The sequence below is a fragment of the Mya arenaria genome, chromosome 16 (genome assembly GCF_026914265.1).
Source record: "Mya arenaria isolate MELC-2E11 chromosome 16, ASM2691426v1".
NCBI lineage: Eukaryota > Metazoa > Mollusca > Bivalvia > Myida > Myidae > Mya > Mya arenaria.
In genome coordinates, this window is record NC_069137.1 from 46,760,176 (window position 1) to 46,783,431 (window position 23,256).

General features: G+C 35.5%; 2 protein-coding genes and 1 pseudogene across 2 annotated transcripts in view; 2 read left to right on the forward strand and 1 right to left on the reverse strand.

Moving 5' to 3' along the window:
* Positions 1 to 2,139: 2,139 nt before the first annotated feature.
* LOC128222203 (putative nuclease HARBI1) lies at positions 2,140 to 11,643 on the forward strand (annotated as a pseudogene).
* A 2,046-nt stretch (positions 11,644 to 13,689) lies between these two features.
* LOC128221728 (myb-related transcription factor, partner of profilin-like) lies at positions 13,690 to 17,541 on the reverse strand. Its single transcript, XM_052930329.1, has 6 exons — positions 17,393 to 17,541; positions 17,044 to 17,110; positions 16,676 to 16,777; positions 16,282 to 16,348; positions 16,008 to 16,049; positions 13,690 to 13,847 (listed from the first exon to the last, which is right to left on the reverse strand). Exons 1-6 carry the CDS (start codon positions 17,539 to 17,541, stop codon positions 13,690 to 13,692), a joined length of 585 nt encoding a protein of 194 aa, XP_052786289.1.
* A 2,073-nt stretch (positions 17,542 to 19,614) lies between these two features.
* The window catches only part of LOC128221729 (uncharacterized), a 40,861-nt gene continuing 37,219 nt past the window's right edge, over positions 19,615 to 23,256 (forward strand). Inside the window, exon 1 of the mRNA XM_052930330.1 lies at positions 19,615 to 19,782. Within this exon, the coding sequence (XP_052786290.1) occupies positions 19,615 to 19,782 (168 nt within the window). The remainder of the gene's footprint in view (positions 19,783 to 23,256) is intronic.

Genomic DNA, 23,256 nt, shown 5'->3' on the forward strand with positions numbered 1-23,256 from the left:
ACACCTGTCCACAAAATAGAGCATTTTATTGTATGTTCTTATACCATTATTACCTATAGAACTGTTAATTTAAATGTTTGTGATGTTTTATCATTTAAACATGCATTTGTTTCATATTTCGCACAAAATAAATGTTTATTTTTGTTTAACCCTACAAAACGCAAACGAGTCCCTTTAGGTAGAAAGCAAATCATTACCTTACGTGTGCATAATTTATAATATGTTATTGGTTGGGAATAATTATCCTGCTTTTAAATAATGCATGCCATCACACGCCATCATCTGCGCCTCAAAGTGTGCTCCCTCTAAAGTCAAATCCTGAATATACATATATCTCTCTCTGCTTATTCTCACAACTAAAACATTTGAACGTTGAGTTTGTTACGTTTCTTTCCGAATTGTTATTCTCTATTTTTCATGGAATATTTTAACGATAATGGTATCAATATATTTTTTATTATTATGCATGCCGGGTGCGCCACCGCCACCCCCTGATTGTGACCTAATCCGCTAGCGATCAGTAAATTCAATTTAAACAAACAACAACATATATAATTCAGTTTACTCGATTGGCACACATTTCCAGACCATTGTGAGCTTTTTTATACTTTAGATGATTGGAAAATTAATTTATTTATAGAAGAGGTATAGCCAACAACTTGGAAAGCAATTGTAGAGATGAGTGGACCGTCGGTTGGGTCGTTAAATGCCGCGAATGCAACGAGTAAGTAACGATCGAATAGGGAGAAATATAGATAATGAGTAGAAATGTTTTTACGTAAAATGAAAAAGAATTTTGGACTGCCCCTGTAGTTTATATTGAATAATTGATATTGTCCTTTATATTAATCATAAAGCCCCTTAAGTTTACAACATGGTTTATCATGTTTTTTTTAAGCAAAATGAATTCTAATTTGGGTTAGTCCCTGCAGTTTTTATTTAATAATTGATAATGTCAATTATATTTATCATTAAACCCTGTAAGTATCCATCATGGGTTATGATATTTTTACGTTAAATGAAATTTAATTTGGGTTAGTCCCTGTAATTTAAATTGAATAATTGATATTGTAAATTATATTTATCATAAAGCCCTGTTAGTTTTCAACATGGGTTATTATGTTTTTTAAATAAAAAATAATTCGAATTGGGGGTTGTCCCTGTAGTTTATATTGAAAAATGGATACTAATAGGTTATTAAATATTGTTCTGTACAATACGGAGATATAGTTGGACAAGTACGCACTCTATAAGTTGTTCAGTGTATTTGTTATTATTATAAATAAATAAATTAATAAATAAATAAATTAAATAATTTATTAATGAATTAATTACTGGTTGCATTAGGCCTTTTGAACGCTCCTTTTTACCGTCAGTCTGATAGCGAAGACATGGATAACTTAGTTTAAAATTATGTTCACCTAAGCTGTACGATATAACGATAAAATGGAAAATGTGTGTTAGGATATATCATAAAACCCTGTAAGTGTATCTATCTACTATGGTGCAGTGGATATATTCCTCGTACACAGACCAAAATGAAAAATGAAGATTCGTGCAGCCGGCGCACTATGTTTCATTATCATTATCTAGTTTTCCTATTTACTATTACATTCATAATAGTGAGTTTATGTTTAAAGGGGCTATACACCGTATGACGAAATAGCGAAAAACAGAGAAAATTGTCGAAAACTGACATAAACTTGGTATCGATGTGTACAATGCATTGAAACTAACTAACTGAAGTACCACATAGTTTACAATTAATTTACTTTTCGCAGTTTGTTCGTATTTTTCCATTAAAAATGATTACTAGGTATGTATACCTAGTAGAATTCATTCTTATGCGTGAACATTTTATTAAATAATTGTCCTGAGATTCGTTACTGAAAAAACTTTTTTGGTGCCAATCTGGTGTATAGTCCCTTTAAGCTCATCACATTGATATGGTTTTCCTGACGTTTAGGGTCCCGTTTCATTAATGGTCGCATCGCAAAATTAGACTGCGACGTCGCAAATTTGCCGATCGCATCGCAAAATGCGTTGCATCAAAATTGCGACGTCGCAAAGAGCACCTGCTGGTCGCAAATATCGGTGCTTTTTTGCGACGTCGTACTACCAGTCGCAACTTGACTTTAAGACGCAAAAATGGCCGACGCAGTTGCGGTTATTTTCCAACAACGACGTTGTCGTCGAAGAAAAGTGCCCATAAGGCGAGTTTTTAATGCTCGCATTTCATCGATAGTGGTACGGGATCTTGATTTTGTTTCCCGTTACCGTTTGGATCGGGTGTTGTTTCAAAATTTGCTTGAAACAGTCGGCCAGACTTTGGAAAAGACCTATCGCGGTGGACATACTATTCCTCCCGACACTCAAGTAAGAGTCAAATGTACTTTACATCATTATTTAATGTACTAGTCGGTACGAAATCGAACGGGAAATACGGTGTACATAGGTATGTATGAAATCAACATCCGGTTGACCTTCACCGTCACTGAGCAAAATGCAAATACGTTTGGGATAAATGCAGCTAAGTTTTCCATCTTAAATACGTTTCTTTCTGATAGTTTGGGCATTCATAATGTAGATATACAGCACCTTTATTGAATTAGCTCGTCATTTGCTGTTTAATTCGCTAAATCGTATGTTAATGGACAATTCTATGGATATTGGACATTACAATCTGTCAGACCCAGTTGTCATTTTTAATGTTGACATATCTGTTCTATTTGAAAAGTGGTAGGAAGTGTTTAGTCTTAACATGAAAACCAAATATGCTTCTGTCATATCATTGGAGGTATTGTTGTGACGACGCTTTGTCACTTAGTTGTATGTAACCCGGCCGACTATAAGGAGGCGTTTTGTAGAGCCTTACGGTGCGATCGAAAGACGGCGCATGCGCTCTCTTTGGATGCAGCCCGCGAAGACACAAGACGTTGGAAAAAGTGCTCTGTGTTCTTAGAGAAAATAAGAGTGTTTTGGTGTGGTTTGAAGGGGTCCTACGTAGTAATAAAGGGTATTTAGGACTAGTAGAGCCGGCAGACGCACTAAACACTTTAGTGGTGTCAGAAAAATTAACGAAACTTCGTCTGGAAAATTACATAATTTTGACCGGAAGTCGCATGGTTTAGGTCCAGCGAAAATTAGGACTATTTTGTTCAGTATTTTTTACTAACAAATTGTGTTGAACTGTAGACTTGTTGTAGTATTTTTTACTAGCAAGTGTGTATTTTGTTGAAATTTAACCTGGCTTAGTATTTTTTACAAGTAGGTGTAAGAGGCCTGTTCACTTAGTTTTAGTATTTTTTACTAGCAAGTGTTAGGGTTGATAGTGCAAGGAGTCGCAGATTCAGGCAAAAAAGACCTCAATAGACGAAAAAGATCAACAGAGAGGTTTGTGGAAAGTTAAAGACTTAAAAAGTAAAATATTTATTGATAATATATGAACTTATAGTTGGCCTGATAAAAATTTACCTAAAAAATAAAAACAGTATTTTGGATTTTGTATATATAGATCTGTGATTAGTTATCGCTTTAAATTGATTGCGTGTCAGAGGGATTTGTGGTTGGTTGCAGTGTCTTGCACTTGTATTTGTCACATTGGGTATTCTTTATCTAATGGTGATATGGAACAGGATTTTTTCTTGAAAGTGCTAGTGATACATTTGCTTAGATATTGGGTATCTAGAAATTGCTAAGACAGATATTGGTGTATTTTTTACACAGTCTTGGGTGTATTTTTTACACAGTCGTTGGTGTATTGGTATACGTGGTGGAAAAGTGTATTGTTTACACCAGTAGGCCTTGAGTTAGCGCTATATCAGCATTTGTAGGATTTTACTCATTTGTCATATCATTTACTATTTCTAGTATTAACTATTTTTGATATTGAAGATTTGAAAAAAAAAAAAAAAAAAAAAAAAAAAACACATCAACACACAATCATGTTTGAATCATCATAATTTAATAAATGATATAAAGTAAAAAAAAGTAGAATATTAATAATAAGAATGGCGTTGAAAATAAATTTGGCTACAAAGGATGAAATTGCAGCTATTATACCGGGGTACGGGTAGAAAAAATCAAACCTACTTATAAGGTATAGGGAAACAAATGGTCCATTTGATGAAGAAACGTTGAGGTATGTGTTGGGAGAGGAGACTTACGATAAAATATCGAGTCTGCTGGACTTTTCAATGGAGGAGCCAGCTGAATCTCTCGAGCATGATCAATTGGATGCAGATTTGAGACGGCAATTGAAAATTTTAAGGGAGGGGGTTGACTCCTTACCTGATGTGCCTCTCACACCAATAGGTGAAACGTTAGGGGCCATTCCAAAAAAATGGTTGTTACACCTAAGGTACCAAAGACACTGAAAACCGAAAAATTGAAGTTTACTCCTAAACAGAAAGTGGCGACAGTGCAGGTACCTAGGCTTAAAAAAGTTGAGGGTAGTAGAGTGAAGTCTACTGTGAAGTTGGTGGAGGTCCCTGAAAAGAAAAGCACACATTCTGTGGAACGGGTAACCACTTTAAAAGAAACAGACACCGACATTGATACTGAAACAGATGAGTCACATATGGGGGGTATCTTAGTAAATCAGTCCATTCTAAATCTAAACATAAATCACGTAGAAATAGGCATCGTAGTAGATCACATTCAAAATCACCTTATAGAAAACATAAAAAATCAAAAAGATCCCTGTCACGCAAACACAAAAAATCAAAGCGCTCAAGGTCTAGAAAGAGGCGTGCTCATAGGCATTACAGTAGTAGTTCATCCTCATCCAGTAGTAGATCACCATCATTAGATAAAAGGGGGAAGATATATAGCTCTTTAAGTGAGACAGAAGATTCTGACCAAGGGGTAAGGGGTAATCCCAGCAAAATACCCAAGTACTTAACATATGACGGGGTGTCAAACTGGACATCCTTTAAAGTTAAGTTTGACAGTTACAGGCGAGCTATGAGATGGACAGATGAGGAGAGCTTAGATTATCTGTCTTGGTGTCTACAAGGAAAGGCACTTGATCATTATTCTTTAATGGTCCAGAATGGGCATAAACTGTCGTTTCGACGGTTAATGCGCATGCTAGATAACCGTTTTGGCACCACAGAGCTGCCAGAAACGGCAAGGGCAAAGTTTGATCAAGCTTGCCAAAATGGGTGTGAGGCGTTGGAGGATTGAGCTGATCGAGTCCTGATGTTAGCTACACCAGCATACAGAGAGTTTAGGCACTTTGTAGTACAAAGGGAAGCTGTGAAGAAGTTCTGTCAGTGGTGTACGGATAAGGAAGCTGGTAAGTATGCGTGTTTACGGCACCCATCATCTATGGAGGAGGCATTGAACTTTATAAAAGAGTTTCAGTACACAACCTCAGCCATGGAGAGTGGTCGCCGCAAACGTAGGTACAGGTCAATGTGGTTGACGACAGCAGAAATGCGCACCTTGAAAAAATGGTTGAGTCTCTGACAGAGCAGCTGGCTGAATTAAAATCTCCAGTTGGTAACCAGGGACAAGGCTTTGGGTCTTGTTACTTTTGTGGGAGGAAAGGACATTTCAAGAGAGATTGTCTGAAACGTAAAGAGTGGCAAAAGGAAAAAGATAATAGCCAGGGGAGAGCAGTTCAGGGTCAGTCGCAAAAGGGAAACGGCAAAGGGCCGGGGCCAGTAGGCCAATCCCTAGGTCCGAGGAAGAATTAGGCCGCAAAACTTCAGTTAATAAGGCCAGGCAGGAGGTGAGAAGTTGTGTACAAAAACCTGAGCTTTTCAAAGAGGAAGAGATAGTAACATCAGTACATAGGGTATGTGCGGGATCTTCGTCCGTAAACATGATGGTAGGTGATGTTAGGGTAACAGCTAGGATAGATTCAGGTGCAGAAATAACAATTCTGTCTACTGAATGTTATAATAAATTGTCGTCAAGACCGGCTAAGGTGAAAGAGGTATCCATGCAATTGGCAGATAAGGATGTAGTTTTGAAAGGGTTTGTAACTCAACCGGTAGAAATACAATTAGGAAAGCAAAGTTTCAAATCTAGACTGTATGTAGCACCAATTAGTGATGAGTTGTTGTTAGGACATGATTTATTACATCATTTAGGCGTAAGTATAGACTGGTTGTCTGAAACATTGGTAGTTAGAGGAGAGCACATTCCATTACAAACACAATTTAAAGAAAGCAAACCAAAAATAGCAAGGGTAACGATAGCAAAAAGACTAGTAGTACCTCCAAATTCAGTGGTTAGAGTTTCATGTAAGATAGATCGGGCATTGCAAGATTACATAATCGAACCAAGTAGTGAGCTCAGTATTGAATCCCCTAGGGTACTGCGGAAGGCAGGGACGAGGCCTGTCATGTCTTTTGTGAATGCTACTGATCATTTTCAAACCTTTAAGAAAGGGAAATTAGTTGCAAATGCATATGAGGTTCAGAGTTTTGTACATAATGAAGAGAAATATACTGTTTCTTACAGTGAGGAGGTTTGTGAAGTGGGCCTAAAGGACAGCAAAAAGCAGTGCTGTGATGAAGGGCATGGTGTTATGAAATGGGTGCCTATAGCCTATAGGTTTCATGTACAATGTAGAGTAAGCCGGAGATTCAAGTAAAACTTTATCATTTCATCATCCTTTAAGAGAATACATGGTTCTTGAATTAACCCCAGTGAATACTCTGAATGTAAATGTTTGCGTGTTATTCTCATATAAACATTGAGAAATTATTTCAGGTTCTTGTTGGTCTCCGGTGCCTCGCAAAAGGTGCCTTTTTTCGGAGGTTGCTGACACACACGGAGTGAGCAGATCTAGTGTCTGCAGAATTATCCATGGATTTGTCGATGATGTAATCAACAACGTTGACAATATCAAGTAACATCACTCATTCACCTTTCTGTTCATAATTAACATATTGATATTATATCAATTTAGGATAGCATGGTGTGAGTGCATAACATAGTGATGTAATTGTCCACTAAAGGCTGATGTAAGCATACTTGCTTATGACAAAGGCGACCAGAATTGGTGCACGGCTTAAGCAATACAATTTTTATAGATTTTTACCATGTTCGACAAGTGGGTCTCATCTTGGTACTCCATTGTGCCTACATGATGGACTGTGTATGTAATAATACAATGCAATCTTGTAATAACCCAATAACAACTTTGTTCACAATATTTTTGATAGACTGTGAATAGTAATGACATAAGTATTTTTGAATTGTTGATATTGTCAAATTCAATGCTCATACCTTTTGTTTCAGAGTTACAGTGATAAAACAAGGCATTGTTTACTGACACCTATATCCATTCATCTTATACACATATATCTGTTCTTGACTTCTTATACACCTATATCTGTTAATCTTATACTTTGCTTATATTTAAAAGAAACACTAAAAAATTTGCAGGTTTCCTGTTCAGAGGGATGACCAGATGTCAGTGAAGAGGGGTTTCTACAGGAAGTGTAAATTCCCAAACATTGTAGGTGCTGTTCAGTGTTGATGGTACTTTAGTACCGATTCTGGCCCCAACAGCAAATGAAGAGTCATTCGTATGCCGTAAGGGGTTTCATGCCATCAATTGCCAAGCAGTGGCTTCCTCAGACTTGAGGTAGGTGACTTATTCCTTTTGACATGAAATAAATCTTGAGATGCAAAAAAACATTTTTTTTTTTAATTTAAATGATATACTTGCCTATTTGTTTATATATATTATTAGTATAACTTTTCTGGAGCATAACTTGTTGAATGAATTTTTTTGTTAAATCAATGATGTTAAATGAAGAAAATGGCTTTGTATTAGTTAATGTTTTAATTATTGGCAATTTCAGATTCATTGACATAGTGGCAAAGTGGCCTGGTTCCTCACATGATGCTGGTGTTTTTGACAATTCGGTGTTAAAGGTATAAACATTGCATGGTTAAAGAAGTAATCATGTCTCACAATGTGATTTTACTTCAATGTCATACACAGGTCTTGCATATTATTTTAATATGCCTTGTTATATAAAGTATATGAACAACTGCAATTATTGTATCTACTGTAAAGCTGGCCTGTTATCTCTTTGAAACTCTTGTTTATTTTCATTCTCTTTTTTCGTCTTAATTCATTGAATAAGGGAAGGTACCGATAAAAGACCCTGTATATATATAAAGAAATCATGGCTGTGTAAGAAAAGCTTGAAATAATGTCAGTTTATATAAATTTTATATTACAATGTACATGGAGTGTCACCCATATTTAATTTATTCTCACTTCAATATGCAATGTATTATATCTACATGTAGGACTATCTAGAAGCAGACTTGGAGGCTGTACTTCTAGGCGACAGTGGGTACCCGCTGAGGCGTTATTTAATTACTCCTATTCTGCACCCATCAAATGAGAATGAGGAGAGGTACAACAGACGCCACAAGACTGGAAGAGAAGTTGTTGAGAGGGCTTTTGGTGTTTTGAAGTCAAGATTTAGGTAAGCCATTTTTAGCTCGACTATTCGAAGAATAGGTGGGCTATACTACTAGCCCCAGCTTCAGCGTCCGGTTAAAGTTTTAGGGCAAGTTGGGATTTTCACTTAAGTCCAATACCCTTCATTCAATTGACTTTATAATTATGCCCCCCTTCGAAGAAGAGGGGTATATTGCTTTGCACAGGCATGTCGGTCGGTCGGTCGGTCCGTCGGTAGACCAAAGCTTGTCCGAGTGATAACTCAACAATTCCTGGACGTATGGTCATCAAACTTGACATGAAGGTTGGGCCTGACCAGTAGATGACCCCTATTGATTTTAGGGCTCATCGGGTCAAAGGTCAAGGTCACAGTGACCTTAAATGGTAAAATAATTTTAAAGCTTGTCCGAGTGATAACTCAACAATGCCTAGACCTATGGTCATCAAACTTGATATGGAAGTTGGACCTGACCATTAGATGACCCCTATTGTTATTGGGGGTCATCGGGTCAAAGGTCAAGGTCACAGTGACCTTGAATGGTAAAAGGATGTCCGAGTGATAACTCGACAATGCCTGCATCCTAGGCCCTCATTCTTGACTTGGAGGTTGGGCCTGACCAGTAGCTGACCCCTATTGTTTTTGGGGCTCATCGGGTCAAAGATCAAGGTCATAGTGACATTGAATGGTAAAAGGTTGTCCGAGTGATAACTCAATAATGCCTGCACCCATGGCCCTCATAATTGACTTGGAGGTTGGGCCTGACCAGTAGATGACCCCTATTGTTTTTGGGGGTCATCAGGCCAAAGGTCAAGGTCACAGTGACCTTGAATGGTAAAAGGTTGTCTGAGTGATAACTGGACAATGCCTGCACCCACGGCCATCAAACTTTAATTGGAGGTTGGGCCTGACCAGTAGATGGTCCCTATTGATTTTAGGGGTCATTGGGCCAAAGGTCAAGGTAACAGTGACTTTGAAAGATAAAAGGTTGCCCGAGTGATAACTCAACAATGCCTGCGCCCATGGCCCTCAAACTTGACTTGGAGGTTGGGCCTGACCAGTAGATGACCCCTATTGATTTAAGGGGTCAGAGGTCAAGGTCACAGTGACCTTGAAAGCAAACTCGACAATTCCTGGACCTATGGTCATCAAACTTGACATGAAGGTTGGGCCTGACCAGTAGATGACCCCCCTTGACTTTGGAGGTCATCAGGCCAAGGGCAAGGTCACAGTAACCTTTATCGCAAAAAAGTTAACAAATCTTCTCCCAGTGATATCTCAACAATGCCTGAATCTATGATCATCAAACTTGACATGTAAGTTGGGCCTGACCAGGAGATGACCCTTATTGATTTTAGGAGTCATTGGGTCAAAGGTCAGGTTCACAGTGACCTTGAATGCGAAAATGTTTCAAATGATAATTGGACAATGCCTGCACCCATGGCCCTCAAAATTGACTTGGAGTTGTGTCTGACCTGAAGATGACCCCTTATGATTTAAGGGGTCATTGGATCAAAGGTCAAGATTACAGTGACCTTGAACGAAAAATGCTTGTCTGTGTGATAACTTGTCAATGCCTGCATCCATGGCCCTCAAACTTAACATTTAGATTTTTGGTGACCAGCTGATGACTACTATGGATTTTGAGGTCATAGAGTCAAAGGTCATGTTCATAACACACTCTTTCCTCAAACTTTAAATGGTCATAACATGGCGCTCAGGGGGGGGGGCATAATGTTTGACAAACATCTCTTGTTCACACAGTTGTTCAGTGCCATCACATGATGAGGTTAGATAACTCTATATTATCTTTTATACAAATTATGGCCTCTGATTGACTATGGAACTTAGGTTCAAGTTTTAAGGCAGGTTGGGATATTTATTAATAACTTCTATACCCTTCATTTAATTGACTTAATACTTCACATAATTGTTCAGGACCATCACCCAATAAGGTTACATAACTCCATATCCTAAATACAAGTGATGGCCCCTGATTGACGTAGGTTTTAGGCAATTAAAAGTTAAGGGCAATTTGGGATTTTAGAAAAAACAACCCTCTATACCGTTTTTTTAATGCACTTAAAAAAAATCTAAATTATTTTTGAATAGTAAAAAGACTATATTTTTGAGTATTTCCTGATTAACTTTAAATACAAATGGTTTCAATACAACATCCAGCATCACCACATCTAGTAATTTTTACTTAAATGTTTATATTTGTTTGTTCAGCTATTCATCTGTATTAATGGTTGTGTTTTTTGCTATATAACAATTGATTTTTTTCCAGATGCCTACACAGATCAGGGGGTGTGCTGCCGGTTTTTTTAGCCTGCTGTAAACTACACAATCTGTGTATTGACAACAATATGCCACTTCCTGATGCTATTGTTTGTGCAGATGACCAGGGCATTCAACAAAATCAGGAGGCCACAAGACCCGGACTAACCACAAGGGCACAGTACATTCAGCTGCCATAGCTAGTGTGAACATTCCTTTCAATTTTGTCTATCATCCATAAACAATCTTCTCATTATAAGACTGCATAAGTTTTCATATGCAAATAGATCACATCAAGGATAAGAACAGTGCACAAGAACCATTCACATGTTTGAATAATTTTTAATTTATCGGCCTTTCTTTTTTATTCATACTTATTTCTTGCCTGGAGCAGAATTTTTTATGCATTGACTGGAATTTTCCTACACAGATGGGGAAGTGGTGGACTGCACAATAACCATTACTCTGGCTGGCGTATTTTTAATCTATAGAACCCTCTGTTGATATTAATTGTTGGCTTTTTATATCACAAAGTCCATAATTTTTTTGCAGTATAATACATCTTAAAAACATCATATCCAGAAAGATGTCATGGTGTAGTCCACAAGAACCATAACTCTGGCTGCAATATTTGTTGTTGTTTTTTAGAAGTGCACAATGCACAAGAACTGTTTCTCTTGACAAAGTTAGATATTTGACAGTAAATTTTGAGGCCTTTGATTATTCTATTAAAAGCTGCACTCTAATTGTTAGGTTGTGTTTATTATATAGAAGTTTAAATGATCATCAAACTATCTTTTTGTGCCTGCTGTGCCTTGTTCTCTTGCATTAATGTGTCCTTATTTTTCTAATTTTGAAACTCAATTTATTGTTATTGATAGACCATTTAATAGTATTGCTCATAATAAATGTGTAAAAACAGAAATACTTATAATTTCTTAAAGTTCGTTTGTCTACCCTGTTGAAGAAATGTGTTGCTTGATTGACATTATTTGAAAACTACAATTTGCTGGACAGTTAATGTAAATAATGTCCTATGTTTTTGCTGAAGAGGCAGAACTTCAATAGGATAGTAGTGATTAAAATCTGGGTACATTACACTTGCTCTTTTTCTAAAACACCCCTTGGTTCTTTTACATGCTCAGTGTAAAGCAGCAATACACGGGGCACAACTTTCCTTGGTTAAACAAGTACATGTGTACTTAGTACACCACGTTACTAATCACTAGCCTTTAAGTGCCAAACACCAGACAAGGGAGCTACTTGTACCAACTTAGGGTATGACGTGGCCAGACATTGAACCAAAGGCCTCCCGCTCCGCAGGCGAATGCATTAACCACTAGGCCACGGATACATATTCAAACAAGTTAATGCTGAGTAAAGTAATAAGTAATCATTTATTACAGTATTAACACTAATGTGCATGTATATCACATTATTGAAACAGTTGAAAACAGAATCTACATGTCTCTGACATTATAAAAACAATACATCTGTTGGCTATCACAGATAAAGCTAGAGACTAAATGTGATGTAAATATGAGGAATGTGTAGACAGGTATTAATTTATTTATAAATCTGACTTAATTATTATTATTGGCCATATGACATGTGAGTATATATAGATAAAAATGCATATGCTATGAACATTATTTTAAAGCTATCTGCTCTCTTTACATACACTTTTACTATGCCAGAAATAAACACATCTATGTGAAAAATATAACATAAAAGAAAATGCAATAATATAATAATAACAATGAATGACATATAATAAACAAACCATATATGGAAGTTGGTTCAACAACAATAACAGTGTCATTAAGATTCAACAAAAAACATTTTATATACATATGGATATGTCACATATTAATTGGGAAATCTTTTGTAAAAAATAGCAAAAATCATAGGTGCCACAAAAATACTACTCATCTCTTTACATATTAAGACTTCATGTATCATAAAAAAGCATGCCATGGAAATGCGTTCTATAATAACTGATAAAAATAAAAAGTTGTCAAAACACCAAATCTGTGAGAGTGCAGCTTAAAGATTTTCATGATTTAGTTTATGACTTATAGAGTAAAAGTAACTAATCTTAGGGAAATTTTAATTGGTTAATATGTGGACATGTGGCTATTTATTTAAAGAACTCATTTATGAAGTTTTTTTTAACCTGTGTAGCCTTTGTAAAGGATGTATACGTAGGATTCGCATCAACCTGAATCTTTTAAATAACACACTTGAAATTCAATGATAAGCCATCCATCATACCAATAAACTTAAAGTGACACTCTTAATCAAAATCAGTTCAACATGTATGACAAACATAACATTTGAGTGATTCACTTTTTACTAATGCATTCATGGAAATTGTTTATTAACAAGACTTGATATATGTATGAACTAGCTGAAAACATGGGTTAAAACTTTATTTATTTTTTACAACAATTGTGAAAGAAGCTATCATTCTTTATATTAATCACTTTCTTCGGCACAATGTTGCATGAGAGAGTGGTTTTGTGTTGTATAAAATAAAACAATTATATATCTGGTAAATCTGATGTAGGAGTAAGCGCATCTTTAAAGGGGCTGTCTTACGTATGATAAAATAGCGAGAAAAATGAAAATTGTCGAAAACTGTCATAAACTTGGCATCGATGTGTACAATGCATCGAAACTTACTAATTAAAGTACCACATAGTTTACAATTTATTTAAGTTTAGCAGTTATTTTGTATTTTTCCATTAATTTTTTTACTGGGTATGTCTACCAGGTAGAATTCATTCTATATGCTTGATTGGCTAGTCAAGCTGTTGATATATCTTATGGTAATTGAAGGATTATTATAGTTATAATAAAAAAAATATAGTCCATCCTAATTTTATATACTTAATTTTTAATGCATGAACATCATTATAATTGTTGGCTTACCTTAAAAATGTCAATAAAATAATGTTGATATGTAAGTTCATTGAAAACCAAGTAAATCACTTAATGTCTTTTGGTCTCTTTGCGAAACAAGAGATTTAAGGGACCCGCTTATTTCCCGCAGCAGTTCATTGCGGGTCCTGCTCTCTGCCAACAGTTCCCTCTGTAAACTGATCAGCTCGTCTGAGCACTGGCAGTCTATAAAGATACATATTCAATTTTTTAAGTCAATGTATTGAATTGATAATGTTTAAAACACCTGTTTGGAAACAATATAATGTAATGTTATTGTCATTCAAACTTTAACAGATAAATGGGATAGATGTAGTATGGTTTTCAATTTAGAAAACAGCAAGTAATGAATAAATTCTGTACTGTACCACTCTATTGAATCAGTGTTTAATAAAAACAATTATGTAATGATTCTCATCAAACCTGTCATTATAAATCATTTGAAGGAGTTTATGCATACACAAATAAAAGGAATTAAGAGGTATGACTACCAGCAGCAAAAAATCTCATTTCAAATAATATAAAAAAAAACATTGTTATCAAGGCTTTAAATCATTACTAAGTTTTAGTGGTGAATCTGTGTTCTAATGGTAACACACTTGTTTATCAATCAAGGGGTCGCAGGTTCGATTCCCAGTCTCATCACTAAAAAGTACTAGTTGTCATCTGGGACTCCCCTGTGACAGTGCTATACACCTGTTCATGTTAAATAACCAGGGTAGCTTCTTACCAGGGTTACATTCTGTCTGTGCAATCTGCTAAAAAAATATGAAATGACTTTCAATCTTAACAGAGCACTGGCTGTATGGGTAAGGCCTGAGTGCATGTATAAATAAGTTAACACACCTGACCGCCATCAATGATTATTACTTAACAGCCAATGATCGGAGCAAACACAAAGCTTTTTTTTAAACATTGTTTGTGAAAAAGGTTTTGTTGGCAAAACAATTGTTCTTAAAGAGTTAATTTTATACCATAATATTCACGCTTCCTTTTTCCTGTTGAGGATGGCCCAGAGCTACATCTTACATTTTTTACTGTGTCACTTGATGATTCTGTAAGGAAAGAAAAACTTTTAACAAACAGCTTTTATTATTGAAGCTATTTATTAAACTTTAACCGCACACTGGCTACATATTGGAAAGTATTATTTATAAATGTTATGCAAAAAAGTGCATTTATAACATGTGAAATTTGTTTCACTGAATCTGAAAGTGCCAAAGAATTGCAATTAATGTACATTGCGGTAGGTTGGAAAAAAATGGTACTGGTTAGTAACATTTACTATCACTATTAAACCTTAATTTAGCTTATTTAGCAAAACATATTAATACCAGATCAATGTTGTGACCTTGACTTTCAAAGTTTGAACGTAAGTCTTGTGAATGACACATCATTTTGTTAAGTTAGGTATCTTTAATGATATCTGTGTTTAAAATCAAACCATTAGGAGAAAGAGTAGGATAGGACAAAAAAAGAAACCGATAAAACAAAATTGGGCAGCAATCAGATCTACTGACAGACCTTCTCACCTACGGGATTTTTGTATAGCTGCCACTTCAAATCAATGTATATAGAACACCTTAATACACTACAAAAAAGAATAAACTGGTAACCAGCACAGTTTATGTATGCAGCCGCAGAAGGGCAATTTTCTTTAGCAGCCACTGCAAATACAATAATGTCAAAATAAATGTATAAATATATTATTAATGATAAACTAATGAGCAAATTTTGAATTAAATTGGTTAAATTTCTTTACTTCAGCTTGTCGAGAAAACACTCTCCTTAAATAGTTAAATGCAAAATCATTCAAACAATCTTGAACTGCTGTATAAATCATCATGTTTCAGTGTCAATAATTAGTTATCCAAAACGTTTCTTAAAGCTGCACCCTCACAGATTGAACGATTTGACATGTTTTTATTTTTCGTCCTTGAACGAGCCAATTTTTGCGAATATCCATGGAAACAAGTTATTTAAGACTGCTGACAAAATTAGATCACAGGTTTTTATATTTAAGTTAATTCTTTTTATGTTTTATGCATTTTTATTAAAGCGTTAGTAACGGTTTAAGCCATAAAACATTAATTTTCGAACGGAAATATGAAAATCTACAATCTGATTTTATGTCAGCAATCTTATATCATTGGTTTGCAAATATTTACGCAAAAATGTACTCTTTCCAAGACAAAAAATGAAAAAAGTTGTAAAAATGGTTATTCTGTGAGAGTGCAGCTTTAAATGCCATAAAGTATTGAACATTATGGAAATACTTTTATAATAAAACATGTTTATAAACCCTTCTTCCTCATCTTTTATTATGATACAATTGTTAATACTTACCTTCTACCTCATCTTCATTTGCCACTCCTAAGAACTTGGAAACTAAAAAGTAATACATTATGGCTCATTACATTTCACTTATCACAAATCAAAACAATGATATATAATGATGAAATACATATACATGTCAACACCAATATAAATAAATGCTTTTGATATAAGAAGTAAGACATTATTAAGTGAAACAAATGACAATTGATTAATTTGAATATTTAAATATTTAAGTTAAAAGATGTTTCATGTTGCTGTTTAGTGGGAGTGTTTTACAACTCACATGATCTGTTAGTGTCCACTCCAGTCTGAATACCGGTCACAGATACTGCTGGAATGCATGATAGGACCTGTAGCAGAAATGAGTGACACAAATTAAAGAACAGCATTCACTGCACCTAATGTAAAAGATAAGAATGAAATTTACATCTTTAGAAATATAACAAAAAATGATTGCATATGTCTGCCTGTTAAATTGCATATGTCTGCCTGTCATTAATTAACTATTGTAATTAGAAGACCCCCCCCCCTCTTCCAACACACACTCATGGTTCTTTTTTATCTATAAGCAAATAATTAATTATCCACCCTTCCCTCTCGTTACTGAACACACACTTACATAAACACACGAACAATATATATTTCTCAAAATGTTATAGATGATTTTGTTTACATACCCTTTCCTCCAGCTCTGTTAGGATAAGGGTTTGTGGTATCGTCCCCAATCCTGAACTCCTCAGGGCTTTCAGGCGACCCTGCTCCTTTTTCTTTGTTCGACTCTGTAATGAGTAGAACAATTCTAGCATTTTATATAAAAACAAGCATGACATGCATCAGAAAAATTGTTTTGAGTAATTTTTATGAATATTTTGGGCTATAAATATTGATCAATATCACTATAGTTGTCATAAGAGTAGGTTGACCTCATGAGTCATGTAACTTATATAAATAGTGATATAATTATTATATTAAATGATATACACTTATCATTGTTATTTTAAACATACTTATATATAATTACTAAGACAGTTCTACATATGAATACCTTCAAATCCTTCCACTTCTTGGACATTTCATCAATCGTCCTCCCATTCCCGCCAACACTGTTCACACTGATATAAAAATGTTGTAGAGTTGAATATACAGTACAGTAATATACATTATTCTCTGTTATAACATTGCTCAGATGGCATATGTCGTTCTACTCGTGATATATAAATCATTTTTATGACTCAGGCTGATTTAAATATGTAATAATTTGAACAAGATACATAAAGATCAAACTCATCATTGACAGCATTGCATCCACTAACTTAGTGCTTGTCGATAGTGTAGTATTAAAGGGGTAGAAATCTACACACATTGAAGTGGCAGCTACTGAACAAAATACAAACCTCAACAAAATTTCATTGAGAACTCTTTTTTTCTCTGCCTCTGAAGAACTTGGCCCGTGTTTGGAAGTTAAAAAGGTGCAGTGTTTTTTGTACCCAGCAGCGAGTTCCTCCAACTCCCGCAACGTCCAATTTTGCTTCCTTTCTGTCATTGTGTCTATGCAGAAGTCCGTCTGTCTAATCTGACAGATGGCGCATAAACAAACAGGTACTCGCAGTGATGCTGTGACGTCATTTCGTAGACTGCGTATCGCAAATTATCGATAGAGGAAAAAGTCGCAAGCTCTATTTTGCGACGCGATTAATGAAACGCAAATTGCGCAGTGTCGCAAACTCGGTCGCATTTCTTGCGACTTGCGACTTTGGTGGATTTGCGATGCGACCATTAATGAAACGGGGCCCTGTTATATATTTGATCACATCAAGTGGGCTTTTCCCTGTTGTTTCCATTGGTTTGTTGTAACGTGTGGTAAAATGCTCGTAAAAAGGTCATACGTGTAGTAGTTGTCTTTTAGCAGCAACATCCACACCCGACCATGGACATGAGGAACCACGGCGAAAACTGGTGGTGGAAATGCCATCTAAGATCAAGGATGTTTACCAGAAGAAGAAAGACTACCGCCATCGACCGTCCAAGAAAGCCGTCCTCATATAGTGGATCTCGACCTTGCTTTTGTTTGTACTGATATTGGGATTTATTAATTTCAGTAAGGTGAGTGTTGTTTTATAGAATTTCTTTTTTTTAACTAAAAGGTTACTAATTCTTTCGTTGTAGTATGAGGTCTATCACAGTAAATCGTTAAAGCAAATAATTGCAATGAAATCAAATTAAAACTTTAACAAACGTTTGTCATCAGTTGTTCATGTTCTAAGAAAATGTCACTTGAATTTGTAAACAAATAATTTTATATATGTAATATCATAAAACGTTATAGAACAATGTATGGAGCATGCTAACATCAAAAAGTTCTAATCCATTTAAGTTCACTGTACACTTTCTAAATGGTTTTTCTTCTGCAACATTCAATGCATCTCAAATCAGTCTCATATTGTAACATTGTATACATGTTGAGCCTTGAACTTGCTCCATTTTACTGGGTTATCGTTTGGTTATTGATTAATTGGTTTGAGCCTGTATATTACATTGCATGATTAGTCATTAATTTTCTTTTTTTTCTTTTTGAAAAATCTACTTTCTGATATGTATTTGCTCTGTATCAATACCAAAAGTTGTGCCATGAACGGATGTACGTAAACTAGTAAAGAAGCTATATGTGAGTGTAAATGATTTGCAAAAAAAAATGTTTAAGGATAGTTGACACTTCTTGTTATGAATAACGTTGTTTATATGACGCATACTATTTATAACTAAAACTATAACTGAAAGACAAACTTCTAATTCTCGGAGCTCATATATTCGATGTTGAACTCGTCTGTATGCATATTTGAGTCGGATGTCAAGAACACTTGAGATTATCATATTTCGAGGCCGCCCAGTTTACAAAAGACGCTTTGCTCTAATAAGATAAAGTTGTCAACTTCTGAAATATCTTGACCTTACTGAAAAACCACGGAGTACCTGTCTATTTGATAGATACAACTGATCGTTGTATACCTCGTGAATCAATGAAATCCTCGCGTGTTTTGATTGCGTTGCTTTTATGGAATGTTGTAAATTTATAGTTAAAATAAAACAAGTGTCACTTATAAATAGTATTGTGTTATCGGTGAAAACATTTTAATTGTGTTTTATATCATTTATACCCGTTTCAGATATGTACAATTTGATGAACAATATTTTGATAATTTGATTAGTAAAACTATGGAAATTACATTGTATAAGTATAGAATGCTGTTTTATGACACAAGGGTCATTATCTAAAAGGGTTATTATTACTCACAAACTGCCAAAATCTATTAGATACGATACGACATTCCGGATAAACACACAAAACTAATGACCCTTGTATTATATCAATATACAATACGGGTATATATCCATATACGGCTTCCCCGGATGCGCGGGTCCTGAGAATTCTGCGACATAAAATCCCTATTGTAAGGTATGGGGGAAACATGTTGATGTCAGACACCGGTGACGCACTTACGTCCCAGGTCTCGCGACAGTCGTGTTATATCGGGACCCGAGCCACTACAAGAACGGAACCGGTCGGGACTCCCCCGGATCCTGAGAAACCTGCGACATTAACTGCCCTTTGTAAGGTATGGGGGGAAACGTATTGACGTCAGAAACCGGTGACCAAAATTATGCCCCAGGTCTCGCGACGATAGTGTTCCGTCGGGACGCGAGCCAGCACCAGAACCGAACCAGTCAGGGCTCCTCCGGATGCGCGGATCCTGAGAATTCTGCGACATTACCTTCTCTTTGCAAGGTATGGGGAAAACGTGTTGACGTCAGAAACCGGTGACCCAATTACGTCCCAGGTGAGGCGACGGTCACGTTCCGTCGGGTCCCGAGCCAATACCAGAACGGAACCGGTCGTGGCTTTTCGATAAGAACTCACAGTCTGCCAAAATCCATTACTTACGATACGACATTCCGGATAAACACGCAATACTAATAACACGTGTATTATATCAATATGCTGGTTTAAACCACTTAAAAGACACATGATTTCATAACAAATGGCATTATAATGACGCATTATTATGTTTTATGACGTCATTATAACATCGCGCAACGGCACTTGTTATGACGTGACGTCAGCAGAGTGGAAAAAAGACGTATTACACTGGAATGGAATACGGACTACCGCATAAAATAAAATAGGATTATTAGTACTGCGTTTTGATCCGGGAGATTGTATTCGACTCGATTGGATTTTTGCAGATGCGGATTTCACGAGGCGCAAGCGAAGTAAAAACAATATCTGCAAAAATCCACGAGAGACGAATACGACGTTCCGGATCATAACGAAGTACTTATGACTCTTTTATTATATACATTACTGGTTAATTCACTTAAAAGACACGTGTTTTCATAATAAATGTTATTTTAATGACGCACTCTTTTGTTTTATGACGTCATTTTAACATCGCGCAATGATACGCGTATGATGTGACGTCAGCAGAATTGAATACGGACTACCGTATTTTGCGATATGTATTGCTTGTGATGGGTATATAATAAAGCTTTATATATTTGTTCATTATTTTTTTTATATTTTTGTTAGATCAGTCGTTTCAATTTTAAATTTGTCGGGGTACTAATGACATGCACAAGTCAGAGAGATGGTCAGTTGTCTTGTGCCAATTAGCGCACAAATCGTCTGACTTGTGGTAAATGGCTTAGCAAAAATATTCGGACGATCCAGGAACCGAAATTCGGACACTTGCGTGCATGTCAGATGCTCAATCAGCGGAGCTTACCGATAGCTAGCATCTTATCTTATTTGACATGTGCAAATCAGTACTGTTACACACTTGCGTAATATCAAACATTGTAAAATTAAATGCACCTTTATTCCCAGACTGCATGCCTTTTTGATATACAGCATCCATTTCATATATAAGTTATAGCCAAATCAGATATGAGTTTTTCTTTTTCATATATCTTTTATTGAAATGTCTTATATCAGTAATGCCTATTTCAGATATCGGTTATATCCATTACAAACCGAATGTACCATGCAGAAAAGAACGGCCACGCTCCGGGAATGTTTATAATGCTACAATTAATGGCAGTTATACCTCAGGTAATCAATTTCATGAGAGGTATCATGCGGGGAGCATTCCGTAAGGATATACCATGGCCATCGAAGAGGTCTTTGACAGTGGTAGGTTAAAACTTATATTTATCGATGGGTGTAAGCATTAAGGTTCTACGTGACATTAGAAATATAAGTAGATATAATTTGTATGCTTTTGCCCCTCGTTATGTTAAACATAACAACATGAATATCATATGCTTAAATGTACAAGCAGGGCCAATGACCCTATGTCAAAATAAGCTTACTAGTAGCTTGGATACCAATACGACCTTCGTGTACAGGCTTTTTATGTCCCATGCGTTGCTTTGCACACAAAAATCGAGCAAAACGTCCTCCGTCGAGGTCGTGCTCGTCGTCCGCGTCTTCACATTTTTATAGTTATCGAGGGGTTGAAAGCTAAAAGGATATAATTGACAATATATAAAAAAGAAAAATGTAAGATGTTTAATTTTACATCTCGTTATGTTAAACATGTCAACATAAATCACATATGCCGAAATGTGCAAGTAAGGATAATATAATGAGCCTTTGTCAAATAAAGCTTACTATTTTTTTGAATACCAAAACGACCTTGGTGTACATGTGTTTTTTTGTCACCTGCGTAGCTTTGCACGTAGCTTCCGCCGCTATCGTTACCGTCGGTTGTGTCGTCACACTTTTATTTTCGCTCTCTTATTTATGAATTTGTTATCCGATATCTAATTCACTGGGTTACATTGTTTATTGGCGTTGTATATCATTCTTGTGTGTTAGCTCATCGCACTAGTATTGTCGGAGTTATGAAGGCCTTTACATTATTAAACTTTGACAATTTTTGTCTGTTATTATCAAACTTTGACAAATTTTGTCTGCTATTTTCAAACATTGACAAAATTTGTCTGCTATTATCAAACTTTTGACAAATTTTGTCTGCTATTATCAAACTTTGACAAATTTTGTCTGCTATTATCAAACTTTGACAAATTTTGTCTGCTATTATCAAACTTTGACAAAATGTGTCTGCTATTATCAAACTTTGACAAATTTTGTCTGCTATTATCAAACTTTGACAAAATTTGTCTGCTATTATCAAACTTTGACAAAATGTGTCTGCTATTATCAAACTTTGACAAGTTTTGTCTGCTATTATCAAACTTTGACAAAATTTGTCTGCTATTATCAAACTTTGACAAATTTTGTCTGCTATTATCAAACTTTGACAAAATTTGTCTGCTATTATCAAACTTTTGACAAAATTTGTCTGCTATTATCAAACTTTGACAAATTTTGTCTGCTATTATCAAACTTTGACAAATTTTGTCTGCTATTATCAAACTTTGACAAATTTTGTCTGCTATTATCAAACTTTGACAAAATTTGTCTGCTATTATCAAACTTTGACAAATTTTGTCTGCTATTATCAAATTTTGACAAATTTTGTCTGCTATTATCAAACTTTGACAAATTTTGTCTGCTATTATCAAACTTTGACAAAATTTGTCTGCTATTATCAAACTTTGACAAATTTTGTCTGCTTTTATCAAACTTTTGACAAAATTTGACTGCTATTATCAAACTTTGACAAAATGTGTCTGCTATTATCAAACTTAGACAAATTTTGTCTGCTATTATCAAACTTTTGACAAATTTTGTCTGCTTTTATCAAACTTTGACAAATTTTGTCTGCTATTATCAAACTTTGACAAAATTTGTCTGCTATTATCAAACTTTGACAAATTTCGTCTGCTCTCTAGCTTTGACAAATCTCGTCTGCTCTCTAGCTTTGACAAATTTCGTCTGCTCTCTAGCTTTGACAAATTTCGTCTGCTCTCTAGCTTTGACAAATTTCGTCTGCTCTCTAGCTTCAGCAATTCCTATCCAATCCTTACCAATCCTATTGACACTGTTTATGTGCATACTGTCTCATTTTAAATTACAGGCGACGGTGGTATGTCTTTTGGAATCAGTTGGTATTACATTATTCATCTTCAAAATACCCGGTATCACTAAACCCGTTGTTGTTGTGCTCCTTATGATGTGCGTGTTTATTGCGCCTATCATCTACAATCTTGTGATCAGTTTTCTACTCGGAAGAGATGGGCTGGCAAGGGATAGGATCATATTCGTTATGGCGCTTGTATTTGAAATTGGAGGCTG